The sequence below is a fragment of the Equus quagga genome, chromosome 12, assembly GCF_021613505.1.
Source record: "Equus quagga isolate Etosha38 chromosome 12, UCLA_HA_Equagga_1.0, whole genome shotgun sequence".
NCBI classification, from domain to species: domain Eukaryota; kingdom Metazoa; phylum Chordata; class Mammalia; order Perissodactyla; family Equidae; genus Equus; species Equus quagga.
The window spans coordinates 16,407,829-16,434,746 of NC_060278.1; the positions used below are offsets into that span (position 1 = coordinate 16,407,829).

General features: G+C 40.7%; 1 protein-coding gene across 1 annotated transcript in view; it reads right to left on the minus strand.

Annotated features, from left to right (window-relative positions):
- Window positions 1-24,488, minus strand: part of TMEM236 (transmembrane protein 236) — a 35,145-nt gene extending 10,657 nt beyond the window's left edge. Inside the window, exons 1-3 of the mRNA XM_046678232.1 lie at window positions 24,232-24,488; window positions 12,510-12,582; window positions 8,721-8,862 (exon numbers count right to left, since the gene is read on the minus strand). Coding sequence (XP_046534188.1) covers window positions 8,721-8,862; window positions 12,510-12,582; window positions 24,232-24,488 — 472 coding nt within the window. The remainder of the gene's footprint in view (window positions 1-8,720; window positions 8,863-12,509; window positions 12,583-24,231) is intronic.
- Between the last annotated feature and the right edge of the window lie 2,430 nt (window positions 24,489-26,918).

Genomic DNA, 26,918 nt, shown 5'->3' on the forward strand with positions numbered 1-26,918 from the left:
CCCATCGCATCCCATCCCATCCCATCGCATCCCATCCCATCCCATTGCATCCCATTGCATCCCATCGCATCCCATCACATCCCATCCCATCCCATCCCAACCCATCCTATCCCATCCCATCCCATCCCATCGCATCTCACCCCATCCCATCCCAGGGCAGTAGCCGTCATAAGACTTTGAGCACACTTTCTCTCTAGGTGGTGCAGTGCCATGATTCCTAGGGAGTCAGGGGCTGGAGAGGTTGAGAATTGGCCACCTGAGTTACAGCACTGCCCTGGAAATAGATATAGCCTACAATTCTAATCAAAGGCCTAGATTAATGATTTTCAGACATTTAGCAGAACCAGTTTTTCAAATGCAACCTTATATAAAATACTAAGTCCTAAGCAAACAAAAATTGTGTTGATCTGGTTGAAGTAGGAATTGGGGCATCCAGAGACTCCAATTCAGCCTCCCCTTTCCACCTTCCCCACCCTTGGAAGTTTTCACAGTAGCTCTTGAAGCAGCTTTGTAGGTTTCCAAATTGACTATTTGAAAAACAAACAGTAGTTGGTTTTAAGAAGGCAACTTCCATTCTGGCAATAGGTTTGTCCATTCTGGGTGTGAAATCCAACTGAAGTTATCTGGAATTCCCAAACATGCCTATTTATTACATGTCTGCCTACGAATGCCTACAAATTCCAAATACTCCCTTTAGTCTTTTCTGACCTTCAACACCTTAGATAACACGAAATTTTCCTTCACCTGCGGCCCCATCGCACTTTATTACAGTCTATTATACCACTTTGCAACATGGCGCCCGAGCTGGGCTCATGTGACTCAAATGAGTCCTGCAGGGGAGACTGGGTGCTCACACCCTAACTGTGGACTTCCTTATGTGTCTGTCTGCATTCACTTGTTTATATGAGGGTTAAGGAATCTAGGCGGGGGCAGGGAGGGGAATCTAACAATGATCATGATTTGGGATTCAGATAATAAAGGTAAGGCTGATGTAAGGAGAAACTAGGAGAGCCCAAGGATAAAAGCCACATCTAAAGAAGGATTCTAGCTCTACCAGAATTAGCCACAAGATCCAGTGGTGGGAGGGTAAATGGTGGTTTCCAGTGGAGTAGAATGGCCATTACTTGAAATCATTAAAGCCCAGCTGATCTGTTAGTACATATACGTTCTGGAAATAAAAGGCTTGTGTTTCCTAATGAAAATAGCTATTCTGTTACTCTGTTCAGGACCTCTCTAGAAAAGTAGAACTCAGTGGAGTGAAGTCCATATTCCAAATGGCAGAAGAAAGGCCATCAGTGTAAAGCATCAGCAGAACATCAAACAATATCCCACAGCTAGGTAACAGTGGTACAAAGAGTGTTGAGAACAGAGTCTAGCAGGAGTGGTGGGAAATAGCATGCCAAGTTGTTCATGCATGAGAATGAGGATGGAGAGGAAAGCAGCAGCACTGGGACATTCAACAGTCTGGACCAACAAATGAGACCACAGGAGACCCACCTTGGGTCTGGTTTAAAAATGGGAGAGAGAGGGAGAGGCGGGACCAAGATGGCAGAGTGAGTGGTCTTCTTTGTCTCTCACTCTTTGAATCTACAACTAACTGGACATTCACTGATTAACAAAAGATATCCAGATAGCATCTCAAGACGCCTACGAGACTTACGCTGCTATACATCGGAAGGCGGACGGACTTCCCCCTGGAAGGAGGTGGAAATAGGTGAAAACTCTCTGACCCCCAACCCCTGACCCCCAGACAGCCTAGTACCTGCAAGAGGCTCTCTTCCAGTAGACTCCCCCATAGCATTGCCACACACCAAGGGCAGGAGAGTGCACTCACCAGTGGAGCGACGGTGGAAACAGGTGACAACAGCGATTACATCTAAGCCCAGGGGGAATCTCCAGGGTCTCCCACCCACCAGCAGGGAAGGCCTCTGCTCGCCATTAGCAGGGAGGCCCTTCCCAGAAACCAGAACAAAGGGAAGCTCCCAGTGAGTGGATTCCCCGGCTCGGCACCAGTCCACCAGCTGCTGCTGGGCCCATGGTCTCCGGCCACACACGGGTCAGTACAGGGGGTGCCCGGACTTCCCATGGACGTGCCTGGGGACTGGGTTGGAGCTCCAATGCCTGGTTCTGCAGCCCAGGGGGAGGCTCCAGGATCCCGCACCCCCCTGGCAGGAAAGCCTCTGCTCGCCATTAAGAGGGAGGCCCTTCCCAGAAACCAGAACAAAGGGAAGCTCCCAGCGAGTGGATTCCCTGGCCCAGCACCAGCCTGCCAGCTGCTGCTGGGCCCATGGTCTCTGGCCATGCACAGGTCAGTGCAGGGGTGCCCGGACTTCCCGTGGACATGCTTGGGGACTGGGTGGAGCTCCAACACCTGGCTCTGCAGCCCAGGGGGGTGCTCCAGGGTCCCGCAGCCCCCCAGCAGGGAGGGCCTCTGTTCGCCATTGGCAGGGAGGTACCACCCAGCATTCAGAACACCAAGAAGCTCCCTAGAGCAGAATTCCCCACAAGGCAGCAGCTTACAAGCCACCACCAGGCCCACAGACTCTGGCCATGTCCCAGACAAGGCAAGGGGCTCCCAGAGATCCCATGAGAGTGGAGTGGGGCAGAGTGGAGCTCCAGAGAAACGGCTATGTAGCCCAGGGGGAACTCCAGGTTCCTACAGCAGCCTCAGCGAAAGCCTCTGCACAGCACTAGTGGAGAGATCCCGACTGGCAATCGCAAGGCAGGAAGGCCCTGGGGCAAAAGTAGCACAGCTAGGTGAGCTAATGACAGACTGCAGAAGATACTCATAGCTCTGCTGGGACCTATCCAAGTGTGATCTTGTGGGCTCTGTTAGGGACAAACCGGCAATTATAGGTGATCCTGCTCCAGGCTGCTGGGAAAGCCGACAACACCGCTGCAGACCACAAGGAGGGAGCACGTCTAAGTGGGCTGCAACAGTAGGCACCAGCAGCCTGAGGGACCCCACAGGACCACTGTGACTACGAGGAGGGGTCCAGGTCCAGTCAGTAACAGCTGACAGGGTTCCTGGTTGGTGCAGTCTAAACAGCTGCCCCCACACACACACCAGTCGCAACAAGTGGAAGCAGCGACTAAACCCTATCTCTATGTGGAGGCACAAATCCACGTCATCAAGCAGTATGAAAAAATACATTAAATCTCCAGAACAGAAGGAAAATGATAAGCACCCAGAAAACAATCCCAAAGACAATGAAAGCCATAACCTAAATGACGATGATTTCAAAACTGCCATTATTAAAAAACTCAACGAGTTAAAAGAGAATTCAGATAGACAACTCAATGAGTTCAGGAGCTACATCACTAAAGAGCTTGACACTATAAAGAAGAACCAATTAGAAATACTGGAGATGAAGAACACAATGGAGGAGATTAAGAAAAATCTGGACTCTCTGAACAGTAGGGTTGATAATATGGAGGACAGAATTAGCAATTTGGAGGATAGGAATATAGAAATGCTGCAGAGGAGGAGAGAGAACTGACTAAAAAGAAATGAAGAAACTCTCTGAGAATTATCCAACTCAATTAGGAGATGCAACATAAGGATTATAGGTATACCAGAGGGAGAAGAGAAGGAGAAGGGGGCAGAAGGCTTGCTCAAAGAAATAATAGCTGAGAACTTTCCAAACTTGGGAAGAGAGATGGAACTTCATGTGACATAAGCCAATAGATCTCCAAACTTTATTAATGCAAGAAGACCAATCCCAAGGCATATAGTAGTGAAACTAGCAAAAGCCAATGACAAAGAGAAAATACTAAGGGCAGCCAGGCAGAAGAAAATAACTTACGAAGGAAACTCCACAAGGCTATCAGCAGATTTATCAGGAGAGACCTTACAGGCTAGAAGAGATTGGAATGAAATATTCAAAACTCTGAAGGACAAAAACCTGCAGCCAAGAATACTCTACCCAGCAAAAATATCCTTCAAATATGATGGAGAAAGTAAAACTTTCCCAGATAAACAAAAGTTAAGGGAATTCATCGCCACAAAACCTCCTCTTCAAGAAATGCTCAGGAAGAACCTCATTCCTGAAAAATCAATAAAAGGAAAGGGGTTACAAAATCCAGAACAAAGGAGATAAGCAGAAGGACAATAACACAAAGTAACAGCTCTCCATCAGGACAGGTTAGCAAAAGTTAAATAAAACATTAAAGATAAATGGAACGGAAACACCAAGAATAAATAAAACCTAGTCATTTTAACCACAAACTCACAACACAAAAAAGAAGAAGAGAAAAAAAATCTGACAATAACAACTTAGAAGGGGAAGAGAAAAGCGATGGAATGTTTTAATTTAAGGAAATAAGAGGCTATTGGAAAGAGGAGTATCTCATCTACGAAATGTGTTATACAAACCACCTGGTAACCACTAAACAAATACCAAGAATAAAGAAACAAATTACAAATAAGAAGAAAGCCAATACAGAAATTTACCTACTTGAATTAGGAATCCAAAAATCATGTGACGAGAAACAAAGGAAATGCAAAAGAACCGGAAAACAAGCCATAAAATGGCAACAGTAGGCCCCCACGTTTCAATAATCACTCTAAATGTAAATGGATTGAAGTCTCCAATCAAAAGGCACAGAGTGGCAGGATGGATCAAAGAACAAGATCCAACAATATGCTGCCTCCAGGAAACACAGCTCAGCCCCAAAGACAAACACAGACTCAGAGTGAAGGGATGGAAGACAATACTCCAAGCTAATAATGAACAAAAGAAAGCAGGTGTTGCCATACTTATATCAGATAAAGTAGACTTCAAAGCAAAACAGATAAAGAAAAACAAAGAGGGGCAGTATATAATGATAAAAGGGATGCTCCACCAAGATGACATAACACTTATAAATATATAGGCACCTAACACAGGAGCACCAAAATTCGTAAAGAAACTATTAACAAAACTAAAAGGAGACATCAACAGCAATACAATAATAGTAGGGGACCTCAACACCCCATTAACACCAATGGACAGATCATCCAGACAGAAAATCAACAAGGAAATTATAGAATTAAGTGAAAAATTAGAACAGATGGACCTAATAGATATATATAGGACACTTCATCCAAAAACAGCAGGTTACACATTCTTCTCAAGCATGCATGGAACATTCTCAAGGATAGACCATATCTTGGGAAACAAAGCAAGCATCAATAAGTTCAAGAGGGTTGAAATAATATCAAGCATCTTTTCTGATCATAATGCTATGAAACTAGAAATCAACTACAAGAATAAAGCTGGGAAAGGGGCAAAAATGTGGAGACAAAACAACATGCTACTGAACAACCAATGGATTATTGAAGAAATTAAAGAAGAAATCAAATATTATCTGGAGACAAATGAAAATGAAAACACACCGTATTAACTTATCTGGGACACAGCAAAGGCAGTCCTAAGAGGGAAATTCATTGCAATACAGGCTCACCTCAATAAGCAAGAAAAATCTTACATAAACAACCTCAAACGACATCTAACGGAATTAGAAAAAGAAGAACAAACAAAGCCCAAAGTCAGTAGAAGGAGGGAAATAATAAAAATTAGAGCAGAAATAAATGATATTGAAACAAAAAAGACAGTAGAAAGGATCAATGAAACAAAGAGTTGGTTCTTTGAAAAAATTAACAAAACCGACAAACCCTTAGCCAGACTCACTAAAAAAAAAAGAGAGAAGTCTCAAATAAATAAAATTAGAAACAAGAGAGGAGAAATCACAACAGGTACCGAAATACAAAGGATCATAAGAGAATACTATGAAAAACTATATGCCAACAAATTGAACAACCTAGAAGAAATGGATAAATTCCTAGACTCATACAGCCTCCCCAAACTGAATCAGGAAGAAATAGAGAATCTGAATAGACCAATCACAAGCAAAGAAATAGAAACAGTAATCAAAAACCTCCCCAAAAATAAGAGTCCAGGACCAGACGGCTTCTCTGGAGAATTCTACCACACATTCAAAGAAGATTTAATACCTATCCTTCTCAAACTATTCCAGAAAATAGAGGAAGATGGAGCACTCCCTAATACATTCTATGAAGCCAACATCACCCTGATCCCCAAACCTGACAAGGACAGCACAAAGAAGGAAAACTACAGACTTAATATCACTGATGAACATAGATGCAAAAATCCTCAACAAAATTTTGGCAAACCGAATACAGCAATACATCAAAAAGATTATATGCCATGATCAAGTGGGATTTATACCAGAGACACAGGGATGGTAATAAAAAAAACACAAAAAAAATGGGAGAGAGAACAATATGGGAGAGGAAGAAAGATGGAGGTCAAGTCATTAATAGGTTGGGACTGAGCTAGCAAAATTCAGAAGAAAATGTTAATGTTTGCTCATCTGTACCCACACACTAGAAAGAGCTGGGCACACGCAGGCTCTTACAATAATAAGAATGCTACGATAATAAGAATATTGTACTCTTATATTATGCTCTCATGATGAGGGCTTGACGTTATTGGGCACCACGTATACCTGTGAGACTGCCATGCCTCAGAGATCTATGTACCAGAAAATATTCCCAAGTGAAACGATGCACTTAGATGTTCTGGCAGGGTAATCACTTGATAAGAAGGTATTTCAACTGTTAATAGGAAGTTAGCAGAAAAGATTCCTTGGTCTGGTGAAGATTGTTTTAGGCATAAGCATATGTCATATACAGAATAACTTTTATCTAAAAATTTAGAAAAGGAAAAGCTGCATAAAGATCAAACTTTGGTAGCTTGGCATTAGGATGGCAGGACAGTGCAAGAGTATTCATAAATCCAAGCACTGTGGATTTCCTTAGTTTCATCTAGTTTAAGGTCAAAACTGCTGCAAACAGACAGATGTATATGCATTTCAAACTATCTGGATAGAGCACAGAACAGAATATATTCTCTTTCCAAACATTGTTGAAATGGAATCAAATTATTCTAATATCTTGTTCATCATCCACCCCTACCTGAGCTCTTTGATTCTGCCATACCTCATGCAGTGAAACCATGCATACTTGCTTTATGTGTTAGGTTCCAGAGGATAAATGAGAATACCGCATGGATTTAAAATTCCCATAATTTATTTCATTAGTATAAATGTTGAAATGAGTATAGGAGACTATTTGAGTTCAAAGTTTGCGTAAAATTAACTGCACGTATAATTAATACTTACAAAGGTATTTTGAGTGAATGCCAGTTTTCTAAAGAGTGACTTTATTAAACAGTGGAGTTATTAAACCAGACATTAACCCTCCTAAGTTTGGGCAGAGAAGAACTCAAGAAAGAGGGTCTTCAACTAAGAAGCAGCAGTTGTACGAGATGTTCTAGATTCTTCCCCCGAGACTCACTTCTTCTTTGGGGTTGTTTCATTTTGATTCTCAATGTCATTATCACTTCTGGATACAGGGAAAATTCCTCTTTAAAAATCCAACTCATCTTTTAAAAACATAAGATGCCAATAACTTATTCCCAAAAATATATGTGTGCATTTTTTTACAGAGGGAGCTTTCACTAAAAACTTGGACAGAAAGTTCACGTGAACATGGAAAATACAGATTCATTAAAGGAAGGCCAATTTCTAAATAGCTTTGTGTCATTAAGGTGTCTAGAGAAGTAGCAACTGGTTTGGCTCCTCAGTTTAAGACAAACACGCTTGGCTCTAGACTGCAGAGGTTACTAACAGGGGAGTGCCTTTTCCTCAACAGATGGCCGCTGGCTGCCGTCATCTCTACCTTGTCACCTGTGTTATACTAAGAAGAACAGCTCCTCTCCCACCCAAGGACAGAGTGCAAACATGAAGCTCACAATCTCAGATTAACTGGTGGCTGCCAACTCAATTTTGCTTTTCGATTTGAGGAGCAAGGGTAACTGGAAGGGTGGTGGCTGATGGTCCATAAATGGTCCTCTGGTGTTTTCCTTCCTGCCGATAGTAGTCATCTCTGTGACTACAAGGCCCTCTCCTATGACACACTCAATATATGCCATCCCCTCCGTTAGGAAGTAACTAGACAAAACCTACTCATTTCATATGAAAAATCTTAGTAATACATACAATAATGATAGCATGCAAATGTTGCAAATTAAACACAGATACTCCCACACGAAATTAAATTTGAGGAAATTGATGACTGACCACATAAAATATTCAATTAACAAAATACTTTTTTTTAAGGCAAACCTATATTTAGTTTTGACTGATGCCTTTGAAGGAATGTGGCATACCTTGGTTTATCAGTGTGATCTTTAGCTTCTTGACAACTCACAATTAAAAACGCATCATTCACGAGGACATAACTGCAGTAGTCATATTAATTCCTGTAGCAAAGGTATCCAAACTAAACTATTTATTTATTTATCTAAACTTAAGGTTTTAAGAGGCCAAAACTACAAATCTAGAATAAATTACTTAGATAATTTTCTTGCTAATTAAACATTTAGTAAACATTAAAGTTTTTGGTATTAAATATTTGGTAACTTCATTCATTTATCAGTGCTATCAAAATGCAAATAAGAAATAAGAACAACTGTCTAGCTATCAAAGTAGGTTTAAAAAATAACTATATTTAGATACCTTCATTTGTGACCTTCTATCTCTAATGTTAGCTCTAAGAAAAGGTATCGTTAAACATATCAACAGACAACACGGTGGCAGAAAGGTGAAAAATATGTCAAACTTTAAAAAATATTTATATTTAAAAGAATACTTACTCTTTTGCTTGCCTCTAAGAGGATATATCCTGAGTTTTTCAATAATATCAACCACGATCAAGGAAGTCACAACCAGAGAGACTGCCAGGTCAGGTAATGTATCAGGTAAAACATCAGCGGAACCATTAATACTCTTTTGAACCTGTTTTCAGAAAGCCATTCAGAAGCATTACATTTTTGTGGTTTCTTGTTCAAAATTCTTTTAATAGTCTGAAAGTGGCACTAAATTAATTATCAATACATTTGCTAAAAGACTAGAAGCTTGGTTTTCAGTCTCTCAGGTGTTCATCCCCACAAGGTTTTGAACTATTTCTAAAGAAGTAATAAAGATTCATACGAATGTAAGAGCTTTCATTTGAAATAGAGCTTGGTAAATGCATGTAAAATATAACAGTAGGCTCCTGGAATGATGGGATGGGGAATTCCTTCCAACCCCGCTGCTAAGCAGAACCTCTGAGAGTCCCAGCTCAAAGAGGTAGGGGGACAAATATTGGAGTTTAGGATCTTTGAAGAAGGGAGAGCCTGGGTAAAGCCAGCTAAGCTTTGGAGTACTTCCTTCATCTAATTAAGGTATCTACAAAGAAATCTATGGAAAGCATCGTGTAAATGGTGATACGTTGAGAATTTCCTTCTGAGATCAGGAACAAGACAAAGGTGCCACCATGACCATTTCTATTCAACATTGTACTAGAGATCCTAGCCAGTGTAATAAGGCAAGAAAAAAACAGTACATGTATTAGAAGAAAGAGAAACAAAATATCATTATTCATAGACAATATGATTGCATGTGGATAAAATTCAATACGTTATTTCTACATATGAACAACAAAAAGAAAATGAGATTTTAAAAAAGATATCTTTCAATTAAACCTCAATCAGAATTCCAAGTTTTTGTGGAAAATGACAAGCTGATTCTAAAATGTATATAGAAATATAAAGGTCAAGACATTACAGAAGAAAAACAAAAAAATATGAAGATTTACTCTTCCACATGTAAAAAGCTGTTATAAGACTACAAGAATTATCATAGTGTGGTGTCAGCACAGGAACAGAAAAGTAGACAATAGGATAGAACAGAACTCAGAAAGAGACCACACATATACACACCTGATTTATAACAAGGGCAGCACTGCAGAGAAATGTGGGAAAACAGACTTTTTAATAAATGGTGCTCAGTCCATTGGATGTTATTTGGGGAAAAAAATAAATAAAACTTGACTCCTTCCTGCACAACATACACAAAAATTAGTTCCAGATGGACTGTGAATCTAAAAGAGAAGGGTAAAACAATATCGGCTGCAAATTATAATATAGGAGAATATCTTCAAGACTTTGAGGTCAGGTTCACAATATATAACATCTTCTCAAGCAAGTTACCAAAAGAACTATCCATAAAGGACAGAAATTGATAAATTGGACTATTTTTAAATTAAGAACTTCTCTTCATGAGAAGAAACCAGAGTATTAAATCACAGAGAGATGATGTCTGTAATGCATATAATTTACAAAGGGCTTGAAATTTGAATATATAAATGTCTTCCCAAATCAATTTTTCCAAAAAAAAGCAACACAATTTACAAAAATGAGCAAGATGAAAAAATGCTCCATCTCAATTATTAGAAAAATGTAATTTAAAACTACAGTGAAATTCAAGACTATACACACCAAGACGGCTAAAATAAAAAGACGTACAATGCAAGCGCTGGTTAGGATGTGGAGCAGCAGGAATGTTCATTCTCTGCTAGTGGAAGTCTAAATGAGTCTATTCTCTTTGGAAAACTGGCATTTTCTATTAAAAGTGAACATCTGAATATGTTATGACCCGTAAATTCCACTCCTGCATATTTAACCAACTAAGATGCTTGCACGTGTGCCCCAAGAGATATATTCAAGGATTCAGCAGCATTACTTGTAATAGTAAAAATTGGAAACAACTGAAATGGCCATCAAAGGGAGAGCTGATAAATAAATTGTGATATATTCATAAAATGAAATACCCTACCAGAATGAAAATGAAGGGAATGCAGTTGTCACAAAAAACATGAATGAACCACACTTTTGAATAAAAGAAGTCAGACACAAACTAGACAGACAGATAGAGACATATTATATATCATTTCATTTCCCTTTACAAAAGGTTCAAAAACAGATGAACCAATCTGTGGTCCTAGAAGACAAGGGAGAAGTTACCTTTGGGAAGGAAGGAAAGGCAGTCATTGCACAGAGTATGAGGACGGCTTTTAGGGAGCTGGCGAAGTTCTGTTCTTTGACCTGAAGTGTTAACATAGGGATTTGCTCGGTGGTCTTCCATTCATATTGTATATTTTATGTTTTGTGTACTTCTCTGTTTCTGTGTTATACTTCAGCAAAAAATTAAACTAAATTAAATTTTAAAAATATGCAACAGAGGGTGAGACATAATGGAAAAGAACCAAAAAGGGCGATCAAACTACAGATACACCAATATTTTATGAGTAGTCTTCCTTAAAGGTTGTAAACTGAATTTTTAAGGCTCTTGGGAACCTCCAAGAACTTTATAAGGTATTTGTGGAGAGGGAAGAGAAAATGATACATCTAGATGAAAATATTCATGTACTGCCGCTTGATACAAAGCACACATGTGTGGCCTTCTGAGCTTATGCTATGTCTTCATATATTGTCCTAATGTAGCACCTAGGACGTATTCTAACAATTATGTCGTTTCTTTCTTTTTTTTCTTTGGCGAGGAAGATTGGCCCTGAGCTAACACCCATGCCAATCTTCCTCTATTTTGTATGTTGGATGCTGTCACAGCATGGCTTGATAAGCAGGGTGTAGGGCCGTGCCTGGGATCCAAACCCACGAACCGTTGGTTGCCAAAGTGGAGTGCATGAACTTAACCACTACGCCACCAAGGCGGCCCCTGACAATTAGGTAATTTCTAGTGATATCTTATATTATCTCACACTCACCTCTCTCACAACACTTATCATACTTGTTCTAAATGACTGTTTATTTTTCTGTCTACTGTCAATAAATAACTACTGAAGGCCCTAAATTTCCTGAGCACTCTATCCCCAGTACCTGCTCCCTATCCACGGTACCTAGCATATAACATGATCTTAGTGAATAGCTCCTCAACACAGAAAAGAAATATCACAAAGTAACTCAAGTTGTGCACTTGGGAGAAGTGAAAATTACATCTTTCACAGGATCTTGCAAATTAATAAGATTAGTAGGGCATTCTTCTTTGAACTTCTTGGATAATAAAGTTTTTACAGCCTGAAAGTTCTGCCTATATTATTCCTGTCCTTCAGATGTCCACCCACCAGAGTCCTTTTGAAGCTACAGTTACTTGAAACATAAATTCAAAGTTATTTTCAAATAAATACCATGTGCAAATTATTTGTCAAAGGATATATTATCAAAGGTCTTAAAGTGGAATGGTTGCTCCCTAGGATATTGTTCTATTCCATTTAGAACTAAGGACACTCATGAATAACATCAGGATAGAAGAAACAAATGTGGATCTACATTCAAATTCCTTGCTTTTTTATTATTTTGAAATAACATTCTCGTCTCTCACATACAAACATATAAGCAATTTTTTTAAAATCGGCTGCTGGACTTTCCTCCACAATCACAGAGGGAATAACGATTTAGTACTTTAAATATATATACTGCAACACGGAAGAAGACCGGACAAAATAAACTTTAAGATATTTGTTTGGCATACTGCTCTATCAAACCCCAATAACAGAGGAAATTTTAAAATCTCAAAATCTTGCAGAAGAAATTAAAATTCCATACCTCAGTTACTGCTATAGAAAAGCTGAAGCTGGGAAGCGTTGTGAGTACTACACACATCATTGTAACAGGTCTCCTAGCAAAGGAGAAAAAATAAGCAAAAGCAATAATGTACCAGATCAACAGTTCCTGTTATTTTGCTAATTTTGCAGTTCCTCTTCCATTCATCTATAGTTTTCCTAAGAAGCTACTGCTTCCCTATTTCCATTTCCCAAATGTTCGAGTATGGCAAAGGGCAACACGCGCAAAACCCAGAGTCCTTTTCTGGAACAAAAGGAGGAGAGATTTCCAAATAGTTAACAAACCATAGATAACTAAAAGCATCACAGTGCACAGTGCAAGACATTCAACATTTTCACGACTCATTCATCAGAATCCTGCCAAACAGGTTGGGATCTGAGGACCAAGTGGAAGAACAGCGGGACTTTCTCAAGTTCTATTATGCCCCATGTTATAAAATGAATTTTTCAAAAAATACATTTAGAAGTGATATATTAATAGGTACTTTAGGATGACAAAGTGAAAACATTTGGATATTTTTGACTTGAAGGAAAAAAATCATATGTACATAAAAATCAGGTAATTTTTTAAAATTTGGTTTGGGGCTACTTCTTAAACCTTGCATGATCAATTAATCACATAGTTATTGAGACATAATGTGTATATAATATTCTACCTTATGACAGAGAGAATTAAAATGTATGTTCAGCATCATCAATTTAATGGGAAGACAAAATATACTCAAAGGTTTTCACTAATGAAATATTTACCTCCTCTTTCCTTAATTGAATACATATTATATGAATTACATTTATGGGATAGTTTGTGTCTAAGTACAAAGAGTGTTGGAGTCTCTCAAATAGAATTTCTCCGTGGTCCTGCCATGCCTCCCTGCATCCCAGCCCCTTCTTAGATGTTCTAGGTACAGGTACAGACATAAGATAGGGGGTGGGATAGCTACTCTCACAGCCAGACCCTCTATGACCTGCTAAAACCAGAGGTATCATGGGATTTAGAATGGGTAGCTCTGCCTCCTTTTCTGAGCCCAGATCCAGGTACCTACAGCAGTTGGCTCTGTAAGATGGCTAGAGCGTCCAGAATCCTCTTCTCACCTTGACCTCGAAAAGATGACAGTAGAGTGCCCTTGCACCTCTTCGTCATCTATAGTATAGTATCTCCCTTGATTATCTCGGCCAATCCCATGTCTTTAAATACCACCCACTTGCCCATGACTTCCAAATATATCATTATATATAGTATATATATATATGTTATATATATATAATGGCCTCTATCTTGAGCTCTAGACTTGTACACCCAGCTGTCTATTTGACATCTCCACTTGGATATCTAGCACACAATTCAGACTTAACATCCCTGAAAAAGAACCCACATCCTTCTCCATACCTGTTCCAATCATCATCAATCCTGCCTGATTTACTGCCAAAATACATTTCGAATCCTTCCCCTGCTAACACCATGGTTCATCCTCTATCGTCTCTCGTCTGAGGTTGTTCCTAACCGGTTTCCTCTTAGTGTTTCTATTCTTGCCTAGCAGCATTTTCTCCCATGAACAAACCATCATATTTTTTAAATGTAAAACACATCTGGTCACACCCTGCTCAAAAATCCTCCATGCTGGGAGGAATGAGGAACAGGGGGTTATTGTTTAATGGGTACAGAGTTTAAGTCTTGCAAGATGAAAAGGGTTCTGTGGAAGGAGGGTGGTGCTGGACGCACACTGATGTGAATGTACTTAATGCCAGGGATCTGGACGCTTCAAAACAGTTAAGATGGTCAATTTCGTGTTATTTGTATTTTACCACAAAATACATGTATTTGTGTATTTTAGGGATTTGTAAAACGCTCTAATGGTTGAATAATTGAAAGCTATTACCCTAGCCTACGTGCTCTACATGATGTGGTTTTTTTCATTTCTCCTACTGTCCTAACTTAGAATGACCTTCCTCACCCCCAACATCCACTTAACTCCAGCCATACTGGCCTTCTGGTTATTTCATGATCACACCAAGCTTGCCTCACCTTTAAGTCGTACACTGGCTATTGCTTTTGCCAGGGGCTCTCTACTCCTGGATCTTCCATGTCTGGCTCCGGTTGTCATCCAAATACACATGTACATATATATTCTTTTTTTTTTTTTTTTTTTTTGCAGTCCAATGACTACCTGAAATTCTGCTGCTGATTTCTTTACTTGCTGTTTGTCGCATCCCTCTTTGCCCATCCCCAAGGTAAGTTCCATGGAAGCAGGGACCTCATTGGAGTTGTTCCCTGTTTAATCTCCAGCATTCAAAACAATGTTTCTGACCCTTTTTTGTGCAATAAACATTCTGGGGATCTGGTAAATCCTATAGACACTTCTCAGAATAGAATTTTTAAATGCATAAAATACTTAGACTCAAAAAAACCAAAGCAATTATGTTGAAATACAGCTAATTCTTTTAAAATTGTGATATAGAAATATATATGCCTATCTAAGAATACATTGCCTTCTTATTTCCTTTAGAGTATTCAAGATCTAGTGGAAACTGTAATCATTCATAATTTCAAAGTATTGAAGATTATAAACCATATTCTGAAGTATCTGCAACAATTACAATGTGACATAAAAAGATCTGTGATATGCAATATGAAAAATCTATGTAATAAATTTACCGGTCCTGCTTATACTAGTGTGGTTTGTTACCAACATTCATAATGGAAAGAAATGTTAGCTCAGTTAGAGGTTAGTGAAAATAGAGATGTAACTTGTTTCTCATCCATTCAAGTTCAAGAACCCCATAACACTAGAGAATGTCTGGCACACAGTAGGAATTCAATAAATACTAAATGAAGGGATAGAATAGTTAATAAATGAACACTAATCTAAGCCTGCATTTTATTTAACCAGAAATGATAACCTGCATTTGAAAATCTTGACTTATTGCTAACATATGCTTGTAATTAATGAGTGTCGTGGGTTGAATTGTGTCTCCCCAAAAAGATATGTTGGAGTCCCAACCCCCGGTGCCTGAGAAAGTAACCTTATTTAGAAATATGGTCTTTACTGAAGTAATAAGTTAAAATGAGGTCATTAGGGTGGGCTCTGATCCAATAAGACTGGTGTCCTCACAGAAAGGGGTAATTTGAGGCAGATTTGTATAGAAGGAAGATTATGTGAAAGACACAGGAAGATGCCATGTGAAGATGAAGGCAGAGGTCAAGGTAATGCATCTACAAGACAAGGAATGCCAAAGAGCGCCAGCAAACTGCCAAAAGCTAGCAAGGAGACCTGGAACAGATTCTCCCTCACATCCCTCAGAAGGAACCAACTCCACCATGACCTTGCCCTTGGACTTCTAGCCTCCAGAATTATGAGACAATAAATTTCTGTTGCTTAAGCCACTCAGTTAGAAGGACTTTATTATAACAGTTCTAGGAAACTAATACAGAATTTGCAACGGGGAAGTGGGGGTACTGTTGTAACAAATACCTAAAAATGTGGAAGTGGTTCTGGAATTGGGTAATGGATAGAGTCTGAAGACACACGATGGAAAAGGTTAGATTGCCTAGATTGTCAGTGGAAATATGGACATTAAAGGAGTTTCTGGTGAGAGCTCAGAAAGAAAAGGAAGAGCAGAAGAGAAAGCCTCTCTCACCCTAGAGAATACATATATTGTCGTGAACAGAATGTTGCTAGAAATATGAATGGGAAAGGTGCTTCTGATGAGGTTTCAGACATAAACGAAACTGGAGGAAAGGTGATCCTTTCTATAAAGTGGCAGAGAACTTGTTTGAATCATGTCCTGCTGGGTAGAAAGGAGAACTTGTAAGTGATGAACTCAGATATTTAGCTGAGGAGATTTCTAAGGAAAGTATTGAAAGCACTGCCTCATTTCTCCTTGCTGATTAAATTAAAATGTAAGCGGAGAGAGACAAATTGAAGAAGGGACTGTTAAGCAAGAAGGAGCCAGAACTTGAAGATTTGGAAAATTCTCAGCCAATCTCCATTGCAAAAAAATGAGAGAGCATGTTCTAGAAAGAACCCTAAGGGTGTGGCTTGCGAATCCAATCAACCATCTCAGCAGAAACACTGACAGCTTGCAGTGAAGGGGAACAGAGATGGGACAAAATGAGGGAAGGCTGCCAGACTTCTGGGATACAATAGGCAGGAAACAGGCTGATAGAACTCTTTGCTGCAAATACGTATTATCCTTCTAGAAAAGGGAAGAATGACTTTGACAGTGCTACAGAGGCCAGGGAGGCTGCCACTGCTACCGCAGGCCCAGAGGTTTCCTCTTCAGATCCAGAGGGCAAGGCTGCTGCCAATCGCCAAGAGGGTGGAGCTCTCATTCTGCTGAGCCCAGAGGACACAGTATCCAGACACAGAGGATTATTCTGAAGCCTTAAAATTTAATGAAATTTGCCCTGATGGGTTTCAGACTTTCTTGGAACTCATGACCTTTCATCCTTCCAATTTCTCCCTTTTGGAATGGGAGTGTCTATCCTGTGACAGCCCCACCATTCTATGTTGGAAGCAAATAACTTGTTGCCTGGTTTCACAGGTTTACAGATAGAGAGAAATTTTGCTCCAAAATGAATTGTACCCCAACTCTCACCCATAACTGAATTGGATGGTTTAGTGATGAGTTTGGGGACTTTGAGTTAACGATGTTTAGACGATATTTTGAGCTTAGAGTTGATGCTGGAATGATTAAAACTTTTGGAGATGTTGGGATGCAGTGACTCTATTTTTCACGTAGGAAGAATGTGAATTTTGAGGGCCAGAGGGCAGACTGTTAGAGTTGAATTACATCTCCCAAGAGACATGTTGAAGTCCCAACCCCCAGTACCTCAAATGTGGCTGTATTTGGAAATAAGGTCTTTCCAGAGGTAATAAGTTAAATTGAGGTCATTAGGGTGGGCCCTGATCCAACACGACTGGCGCCCTATAAAGAGAGGAAATTTGAAGAACCTGCCAGTCTTTCAAGGCTCCCCATAACCTGGCCTTAACTCTCCAACATGTTACAATAACACCCTTACTCTACGCTAACCCTCGTGAGCTCCCACCACACGCTAAGCACTGTAGGAAGGCATTTCACAGATGTTACACAAACCGCACAACGACCCTCTGAGGTGGGTATCATCCCTATTTTACAGATGAAGAAACTCACAATGAAGGTTGAATTAATTTGCCCAAGATCCCACAGCTAGAAGGAGAAAGGTGAGTTTTAATCCAGGTCTTTCTGACTCCAAAACTCAAGATCCTATCCATTCTGCAATACTGCCCGCCCGATTTCTCTCTACTCTCTCCTTTCTCAGGAAGTTGGTCTGCTCCTGCTCCTTGAAGAAGCCGTGCTTATTCCTAACCTCAGCTCATTGCTCGTACTCATCACCCCCTCTGGAATGTCTTCCCACGCTCATCCTTCCACGCTTGGCTTAACTCCATCTTTCCTTGGGAGACTTTCTCTGACTACTCCAAGCACAGGGCTCTCCTGATAGGCCTGAGTCCACAAACCCCACGTATTGAACAACTGCTGAGTACAGGCCTTTGTGGTGGGCTGATGGGGTGAGATGGGGGGTAGCGAGGATGAATCAAAAAGGGCACCTTCCCTACTGTCAGTACTAAGTTTTGATGACTCTCTTCTCTGGGCTAACAAAGGACTTGTGGTGGGTCACATACTATTTACTGATTTAGTGTATACTGTTTTATATTACTTTCTAATTTTTTTCATGTATAACTGTGCAGTCTCCACAGCTCCCTGGCAAAGGAGACAAAGCCTAATGTAGGCAGATATTCTCCTACAGTAGCCTGTGAATAACGCTGGTTAGAATGAAGCATCTGTGTACGGAGGAAATTTGGAAAAGTAAATAGCAGTCATAGAGTGGACGGTCTTTAATGAGTCCTAAGATGTGGGAACTAGTATAACTGACGTCCACATGTGGATAGGTCTGCCACGCAGTCAACAGCTACTCAATAAATGTTTATTAAAAGAGTGACCAAGTGAATGAGAAATGGGAACTGGAAGGGAATTCAAATAGGTAAAGTCATAGCTATTCTAACAAACCCTGGGAGTGAACTAGTGGAGCGCTGTTAACCTGGAGGATTTCTAGTAAAACTGCCCATCTAACACATTTACTAGTACCTCCAGGGGAGACAGGAAAGATATGCTTACCTTATTTGCAGATGACACAAAATCAAGTGGGACAGCTAGCACTTTGAATGACACAATCAGGATTCAGAAGATTACAACTGATTAGAAATCTGACTAAAACCAATATAATGATATTTAATAGGGATAAGAGCAAATTACTGAATTCAGGTTTAAAAAAATTGTTCAAGTATTCCTCCATCCACCCATTCATCTAAACTGTTGTTAAATGTGTGTACTATTCTCTGTTCTGAGGCTAGAAAGGCACATAAGACACAGTCTGACTTTAAGGCACTTACAAGCTCACAGGAGTTGCCTAAGCGCAAGAGGAGGAAGCCCTGCACTGAAAGCAAGTCTCTTCCAGGAGTTTTACTCAATTGCACCCTCAGTTGTGAAACAAGTGACATAAGTTGCAATTGAAGACAATAGCATCACATCAATAGCTGAAGTCAATAGCTGCATCACTGGGAAATCAGGGTACCAATGAGATCACATCTAGACATTAATGGGCCAGGCAGCATCTCAAGGAGAAGTCCAAAAGAGTAAAAGGTACGCAAAGCACAGGACAAGTACGACTGATGAAACCTGGACACTGGAGAAGAGAAAACTTAGCAGACTGGGATGGGACGTGGGTGAGATGACAGAGTGACATGGATCTCTTCAAACATATGAAAAGCTTTCATGTAGATACAGTGATCTCAGAGAAGTCTCGCTTGGAGACACAATTTTGGGAGATGTCATCACACTAGTGACATTTTATATTATGAGAACAAAGAGAATGCTTGAAAAGCAATAAAAAGAGGAAATTGGAGGCATTGGGTAGAGCTCCTGGCCATGGCCAAATTCACTGGCATATAAGGGAGGACTGGGGAGGTGAGTCTACAAAGAAGATGGGGAAGAAGTTAAACAGTGGCAGCTTTTATTTCGATATAAGGAAATAAGGAAGACTAATAATTAACGAAACAAAAAGCAGTGAATTTCCCTTAATATCAGAGGCAGACTATCTATCCATATTGTGAGAAATAGTGTAGTAGATGACCTCTAAGGTGCCGTCCAGCTTTAGGATTCTGTGGTACCGTCACCACTGAATCCTACAAGTAAAGGGAGGAGTAGATTTTTAGGAGATGGAAATGGCATGCAGAAAACTTTTTTCAATAAGCTTATTACTCTGTCATTGAGGACTGGGAGGGAATGAGGGGGACAGAAGAAGCAAAGGGCAAGACACCAGTTGGTGAAGGTGTTCAGAGCCCCAAGTGTTAGTTAATAAAATGTTCTTCATGTTTCCTTGAACACAAACAACCAGGACAAATGGTCTGATGCTGGATTTGAATATATGAAAATTTGGGGAATCATGCCAGAAACTCAAGTGTATGGTGGCCCTGGAAATGAGTGAGGAAAACAGTCGTGGAGAACAAGGAGCTGATGCAAAAAAAGATGACAAAGGAAGAATTAATGGAATCTGGTGACTTATGGCATATGATGGGAAAGAAAAGCAAAAGGAAGTACACTCTTGCTGATTTACTGGTATGGAGGGGTACAGAAGAGAAAGTCTGCAGTGAAGGATGACAAAATTATTGCTACTGAGTGTTTAAGAAGATGACAGACCCACTGAGAGAAGCAGGAGTGTTCTGGATACAAGTAACTGTTAGGCATCAGTGTTTAGTTCATGGTAACTTGCCAATGACCTTCTCAGAGGCTCAGAAAAGAGCGAGCTCTCTTTCCTCTTGGTTAGCCAATCTGCACAGTGGTGCCCAGATGTTACTGGTCATGTGTGCTGCTGGGGCACAGTGAGGTGTGCAAGAAACCAGGATCTGGAGACACATACCTTGGGGTCCGTGTTGGCTCCACTGCTCACTGGCTGTGTGGACCTTTAACCTCTATGCCTCAATTTCCTCACTTGTCAAATAGGCACTATAGGTGTTCTGATATTTAAAGGTTAGAGAATTAACTAAACTAACACAGCAATGTGTGTACAACTATGCTTGGGTGGGTAGTAACTGTTCAAAAAACATGTGCTCTTATTTTCCTACAACTATGACTACAATCGCTATCACTAACCACTCCCTTAAACTAATCAACAGCAAAGTCTTGTTGACTATGTCAAGGATTTAAGCAAGGGGTGATGTAGTGCAAAATACTGGCGTCCTTCAAACGTGCCACTGCCCAGGATTCCTGACATGTCATGGTCTAAAGTGATTGTCCTCTGAAGGACCTGAGAGAATTCCTGGAACATGCCTGGGTCCATGGCAGTCTGGGAACCCCCACAAGTCCTCCAGAATTACCCTGCCCCAGGGTCCCCTCTCCATGGAGATCTGCTCCGGTTTCAGGCCAGCCTTGTCGCTCAAGGATTTCACACATTCACTGATATCCCAGGAAAGGATTTCTCTTATTTACTGGGATATACAATTTGGTGTGTATATAAATAGCTTTTCTTCATTCCTCAAGCCACCTCCCCAGTCTATTATGAATTATGACCGACATTCCTAAAAAGGAACGATCATTCTAAAGGAAAGAGGAAGTGTTTAACAAGAGTGAAGGAAAGAGCACTGGATTAAAGTTCAGACTTCACTGTTGATTTAATGTGTATGTCTTAAGCTCCCTGACATGGTCTCCTCCCTTATAAGATGGGAATTATAGCCACATGGTCAACTCCACGACACTGGTGTGCAGGCCAAGTGAGAAAATGAAACAAAAGCACTGTGTGTATGCAAAACGGAAGACATTCATGACATCACTCTGTTGGCCTCCATTCTTCTCAAAGAATAAGAGACAAATGAGATTCTTCAAACTCAAAGAGTATCACTTACAGCATCTAATTTTCTTCAGTTTTATCATCTCTTCCACTCGTTCTGAGAGTCATTTTGAGAATTAAACAAGATCATGTTTTAAATGGAAATACTAAATTCAGCCTGAGGTCATAACTCATCGAGGCCTCACTATGTGCCAGGCACTATGCTGGGAACTTAACTCACATAATCTCAAGCGGGTTCTCAAGACAACACTCCAGTGAAGAAACTAGGTCGTCCCTGTTTTGCTTAGGGGAAAACTAAAATTCAAGCAATTTAAAGAACTCACACAAGGTCTCACAGTCAGTGTCGAAGCTGGGACGTGAACTCAGGTCTGTAGCTCTCAACTGTGTTGCCAGGGCACACCCTTTACTACCTGGGTGACTCACTTTCTCCTGGAGACCAGCCCCATAGGACTCATGACGCCACTGTGGACCTACAGGGAGGTTCTCAAATAAACTCATCAACTATATATCTGACACTAAAAGAGTTGCATTTTTCTTGAAACACTTGGCATTCAAAGTCAGAAAGAATAAAAGAAAAGTTGCACAAGAGAGAGGAAATAGCACAGAATCAGACAAATCTGGCCTCACAAATTCCAGCTCCACCAGTTTTTTTTTTTTACAAGCTTTATCACAGCTCGTAAGATTGACAAAGTGAATCGTGTCTTTCAGTTTCCATTTCTTCATCTATAAAACGAGAACATTAGCACCCACCTCACTGGATTGTTGTAAAGTTGAAATTTAATGGTACAGAATGTGTAAAGTTCTCAGAATAGCGCTCAGTAATGATTTCTCCTCTTCTATACCAGTAAGATAACGATATGATAGTGCTCATGAATGAGGCCATGAAGAAATAGTTTTAGTTTCACTGAAATTACTGATAACCTGTCCTATATCTAAAACCATTTAGAACACTGTGGCCAGCCACACCCCAAACAGAAATGAAAGACCCAAAGGGTATTTCCCAAAAGAAATGCCTAAAAGATATATTGGTGTGACAGCCCAAGATACCTTAGGACAAGGGAAGTACCTGGACCAGATGTACAAAAGGAAACATGTGCCCTGGGGAGTAGAAATGAAAGACTGCTCTCTTCCTTATTCTTGATTACCCCAGGAGATGGGGACCTCATCCTTCAAAGAGGCAGTTTAGGGTAGTGGTGGAAAGTACCAAATTATGGAGTCAGATGGACACAGGTCCAAAGTCTGGCCCTTCCAGACTTTCATTAGTTAACTGACTGGGAAAGTTGCTTAGCCCCTGTAATCATCAGTTTCCTCTTAGAACTAATGATAAATTCATGAAAATACCTACTTCACAAGATGGTATAGAATGAAATGAAATTCATACATAAATCTCAGAGCACATAATAAGTGATCAGCAAAGAAGCAATTATAGCTTAATAACAATAAATATTAATAATAATAATAAGTGGCATGCAAAGGTTTGCTGCTTGAATGATATTCAGAACCTAGGGTCCTAGGGATTTGAGCCAACATTAAAACAAATCAAAGAGTGCCTTCCTGGGTTGGCATGGGCCAGCTTCCCATCGGTTTATGCCTGTGGTCATTTGGACCTCTCACCGTTCCCTCAAAATGTCCCAGCCCGGTCAGGAGTCTTGGACAGTCAAAGCAACGCCCAGGCAGTATGAGGGGTGGAGCACCCAGCTCAGCTCCAAAACCACCCCTTTGGTGATCCTGAGGCTTTGGGTCAAGGTTTAGAAAACCCCAAAACCTCACTGATAAACGTAGTGCCAACCAAATGGGTTATTTCCCAAAACCCCTCAAGAGCTCTGACTGTGGGAAACTAACAGTTCCCTGGTAAGGTTCACGGGGCCACATCCCGTACCAGTACCTACAGAGTGCTTCCTGAACGCCACACTTCAGCTCTCCCCTACTGCACCCTCCCAACAGTATTTCTAGCTACACCTATTTTTTTACATTTCTGTCCTTGCTTGTGTTAAAATTCCCAGCTCCTTCCTTTTCGAATGTGCTCTAGGTTGTTCGACTTTAAAATGAAAGCCCAGTGTAAAAGAAAATTTAACGCATCAAAGAAAACAAAGAAATCCCAGATGCGTAAGAATCAGACCAAAATAAATTAGCATCTGGGATTATTCGTTCTCAGTGCCTTTACATGGATCAACACAGTCACTAGGTAAACTGTTAGCCAAATCAACATTAAATCTTATTTAAAATATTTCTCTGTTATTATTGAAGTATTTCCACACCATATCAGGGTAACAGAACCAACATAGTAACCCACATAGTAAAGTTTTACTATGTTTTTACCAACACAGTAAAGTATTATTTTTTAAAATCTAAATAAAGGAATCAGTTGCTTAAAAATCTCGGTTGGATGATGGTCAAAGGATACACTTGACCTGAGAAACAATACAGTGCAAACATTGAAGAACAGCATTTTCAGTTTTGCACAAAAGTAAAATTCTATACTATAATCTTGCAATTACAATTCTGTAAATTAACTGTGATAACCTTAGGCAGTTTTTTGCATGGAGGAATTCGGTCCAACATTTGCTACTCAGGGTATGACAGACTCATGCTAACTCCAACCTAATGAACACATGTAATTTGTTATAATCAGTAGTAAAAATGATGCCATAAAAATATAGAAGATACCATGATATCAATACATCTATAGAAATGGTGTTGATTACTTCTCAATAATCTCGCGTTACGTACATTTGCACTGTTCTAATATCCTTCCACATAGTACATGAGAAAGTATCTCTGAAAGCATCACAGGGATTCCCTGCTAAAGAATTCTTTTACTTACCATCCTTTAATTTTTTGGTAAAGATGATGCTTCTTGTATAGGAGAACTTTGACAGGAATCCAAACCAATAGAGTGACTAAAGCCACGTAGGCAATCGAACAGGAAACGATCAGCCAATAATGAGTTCTCCAAGCTATGTTCGAGGTCCTTTGATAGGCAGTGGCAAACTGTTCCATAACCACGAGCGTGGGAATGGAGAAAGCAGCAAACTCCAGGAGCTCAAACACCAGGAGCTTGACTAGTTTTCCAGAAGCCATCCCGAGGAAGGACGAGCTGCTGAGGATCAAACGCTCCCCCTCGGATGGCGAGCAGCATATGGACCCAGATACCGACCTAGGATCAAGTTCCTTGTACTCGAATCACTAAGCAGTGACTTTTTATTCTTTTATTGACCCTCCTATGGTTCAGTGATCTTCCAACTTAACAACCGAGGCCTCTTAAAGAGACAGAGCAGTTGTGGAAGTGATCACTTAATGTGTTTGCACATCCGTAATTAAAATCAAACGAACTTCGGGATACACTTTGGAGCACTGGTAAAAGCAGGTCTTTTAATGTAGCTTTTATTGCTAAGTTGAGCACAAAAAAAAAAAAATTATGTAATATTTAACACTTGTTAAACAGAACCGTTAGCATAACAAAGTTTTACAGTTGAAAGAGGAGGAATAGATGTAATCCACTCCCCTCTTTTTATTTCTAAGCAAATTCAGGAGAAGAGAGAGATCCAAACCCTGAGTCTTCATCTTAGAGAACTACCTCTCATTTTTCTTCAAAGTGCTTGAAAAGGGGTTTGGATTCACTTTGCCAACTTCCTAACCAGACTTCTTCCTGGTACTTGAAATATTTATTTGTTCTTGCACATTGATTGCTATGTAACTCAGATTAATGTTATTTTTATTTTACTGTTCAGGAGACTAACACGGTGATATTAGAAACCTGTTATCAAGATTAACACATTAGGAGCTATCTATATCTAGTCGAAAAGCATATCAAATATTTAAAAGACAATTGTCTCCATGGATATCCTTCTTTGAAAACCACTTTTTAAGCACCTGCGATGAGCACTTTGCTAGGTGATGGGGTGTGAAGATGAATGAGCGACAGAAGGTTCTTGCCTGAAAATGCTCACAGTGAACGGAGGAAACAAAACTATGAACAACAACCACCACAATAACTGAGGTCAGAAGCATAACCTAAGTGCTATGGTAACAGAGAGAGCTTCCTCTTTGGGTTGGGGGATGGGGAGGGAAAGGACGATGAGGACAGATGCGAGGTTGGGGTGTCAGTGACAGTTAAGGCAGAAAAGAGCAACAAGGAAGCTGGAATGGTTTAGGAGACCCTGGTGTGGCACGGCAGGAAAGAGGGGAAGGTGATGTTGGAAAAATCAACTGGAGTCGGAACATAAATGCCCCGTGAAGGAGTGGGGGCGGGCAATGAGAAAGCAACATTTTTTGAACAGAGGAGTCACTCGGCCATTTGAAAGAAGAGTGAGTGCTGCCGTGGAGGAAGGACAGTAGCGTTAACCTGGAGGCAGGGAGGCCAGCTGGGAGCCACAGAGGAGCCTGAGCAGGAGGTGAGAGCCTTGGCTACAACAAGGGGAGCGGGAGTGATGAGGAGAGCACTGATCAACAGACACTGAGTCTCATCCCTGCGACACGCTTGCTTCTTTAGACGGCTGCCCCCGTGCCCGCTGCAGACGGATGCAAGCCCATCTCTCTCTAGGCTCCTCTCTCCCAAAGCCCTTTGCAGAAGGGGCCCTGTGGCTGCCTGGCTCTCAGACGCACCCAGGATTCTCGCTGTGGCTCTGAGGATTCACGCCTCCTGTCCTCCCACCGCGGGATAACTAGTCAATTTTTGTCAATTTTCCCTGACAAAAATTTCTATTTAAAAGATACAAATTATATTCTTACCTCCTAACCCTCTGTCTTGAGTCATCAGCACTATGTTGTATTATCATTTCTTCTATGAATTTTGTGTATTAATAGGAATTGTGACCTGAGCATTTAAAGACAGTTGTTGAATAAAAATAGCCTGGCTCCCGGGAAAGCGTCTCTTGCCCATGTCAATAATTCCCTGTTAAATGCTCGATTTTTATTTCTACATATGGGAATTTAAAACTGACACTCGCTTCATATTTCTCACCTATAGTTTTCCTCTGGTTCTGAATCTCTCTTCACCTTTACCTGCAAAGACAACACTGAGAGCACTGTCATTCACGTGATGTGCCCTGCGGTTCTGGAATGTGTGATAACTAGCTGTGCTTTCTCTGAGCAGGAGGGAGGTTGTGATTCTCGCCCTCTGCCCACAGCAAGCCCAGCTCCTTGTGAAGGAAAGATGAATAGTGTCAACATTGTTCACTGAACACCTACGGTGTGCAGATCATAGTAGGGACACAGTTCTTACTGACTTCCACCCTGGTTGGGGAGATGACACAAACGCACAGGTGAGACCCAAGAACGTTCCTGGAGGGAGGTGGACAGGTTAGGGCTGTGAAGGGCCATTCTGCCCACAGTCCCCCAGCCCCCTTCTCCAGCCACATCTGTCTGGAAGAAAAGGCGCTGGGCCACGGAATGTCCAGCCACCTAGGTATGTCTTGGCATAACCTGAGGCAATCACTTTCTCACCATTAGGAACTTGAACTAAGAAACATGGGGAGAATTTGATAAGTGCAGTTAAAAGAGGCTATGATT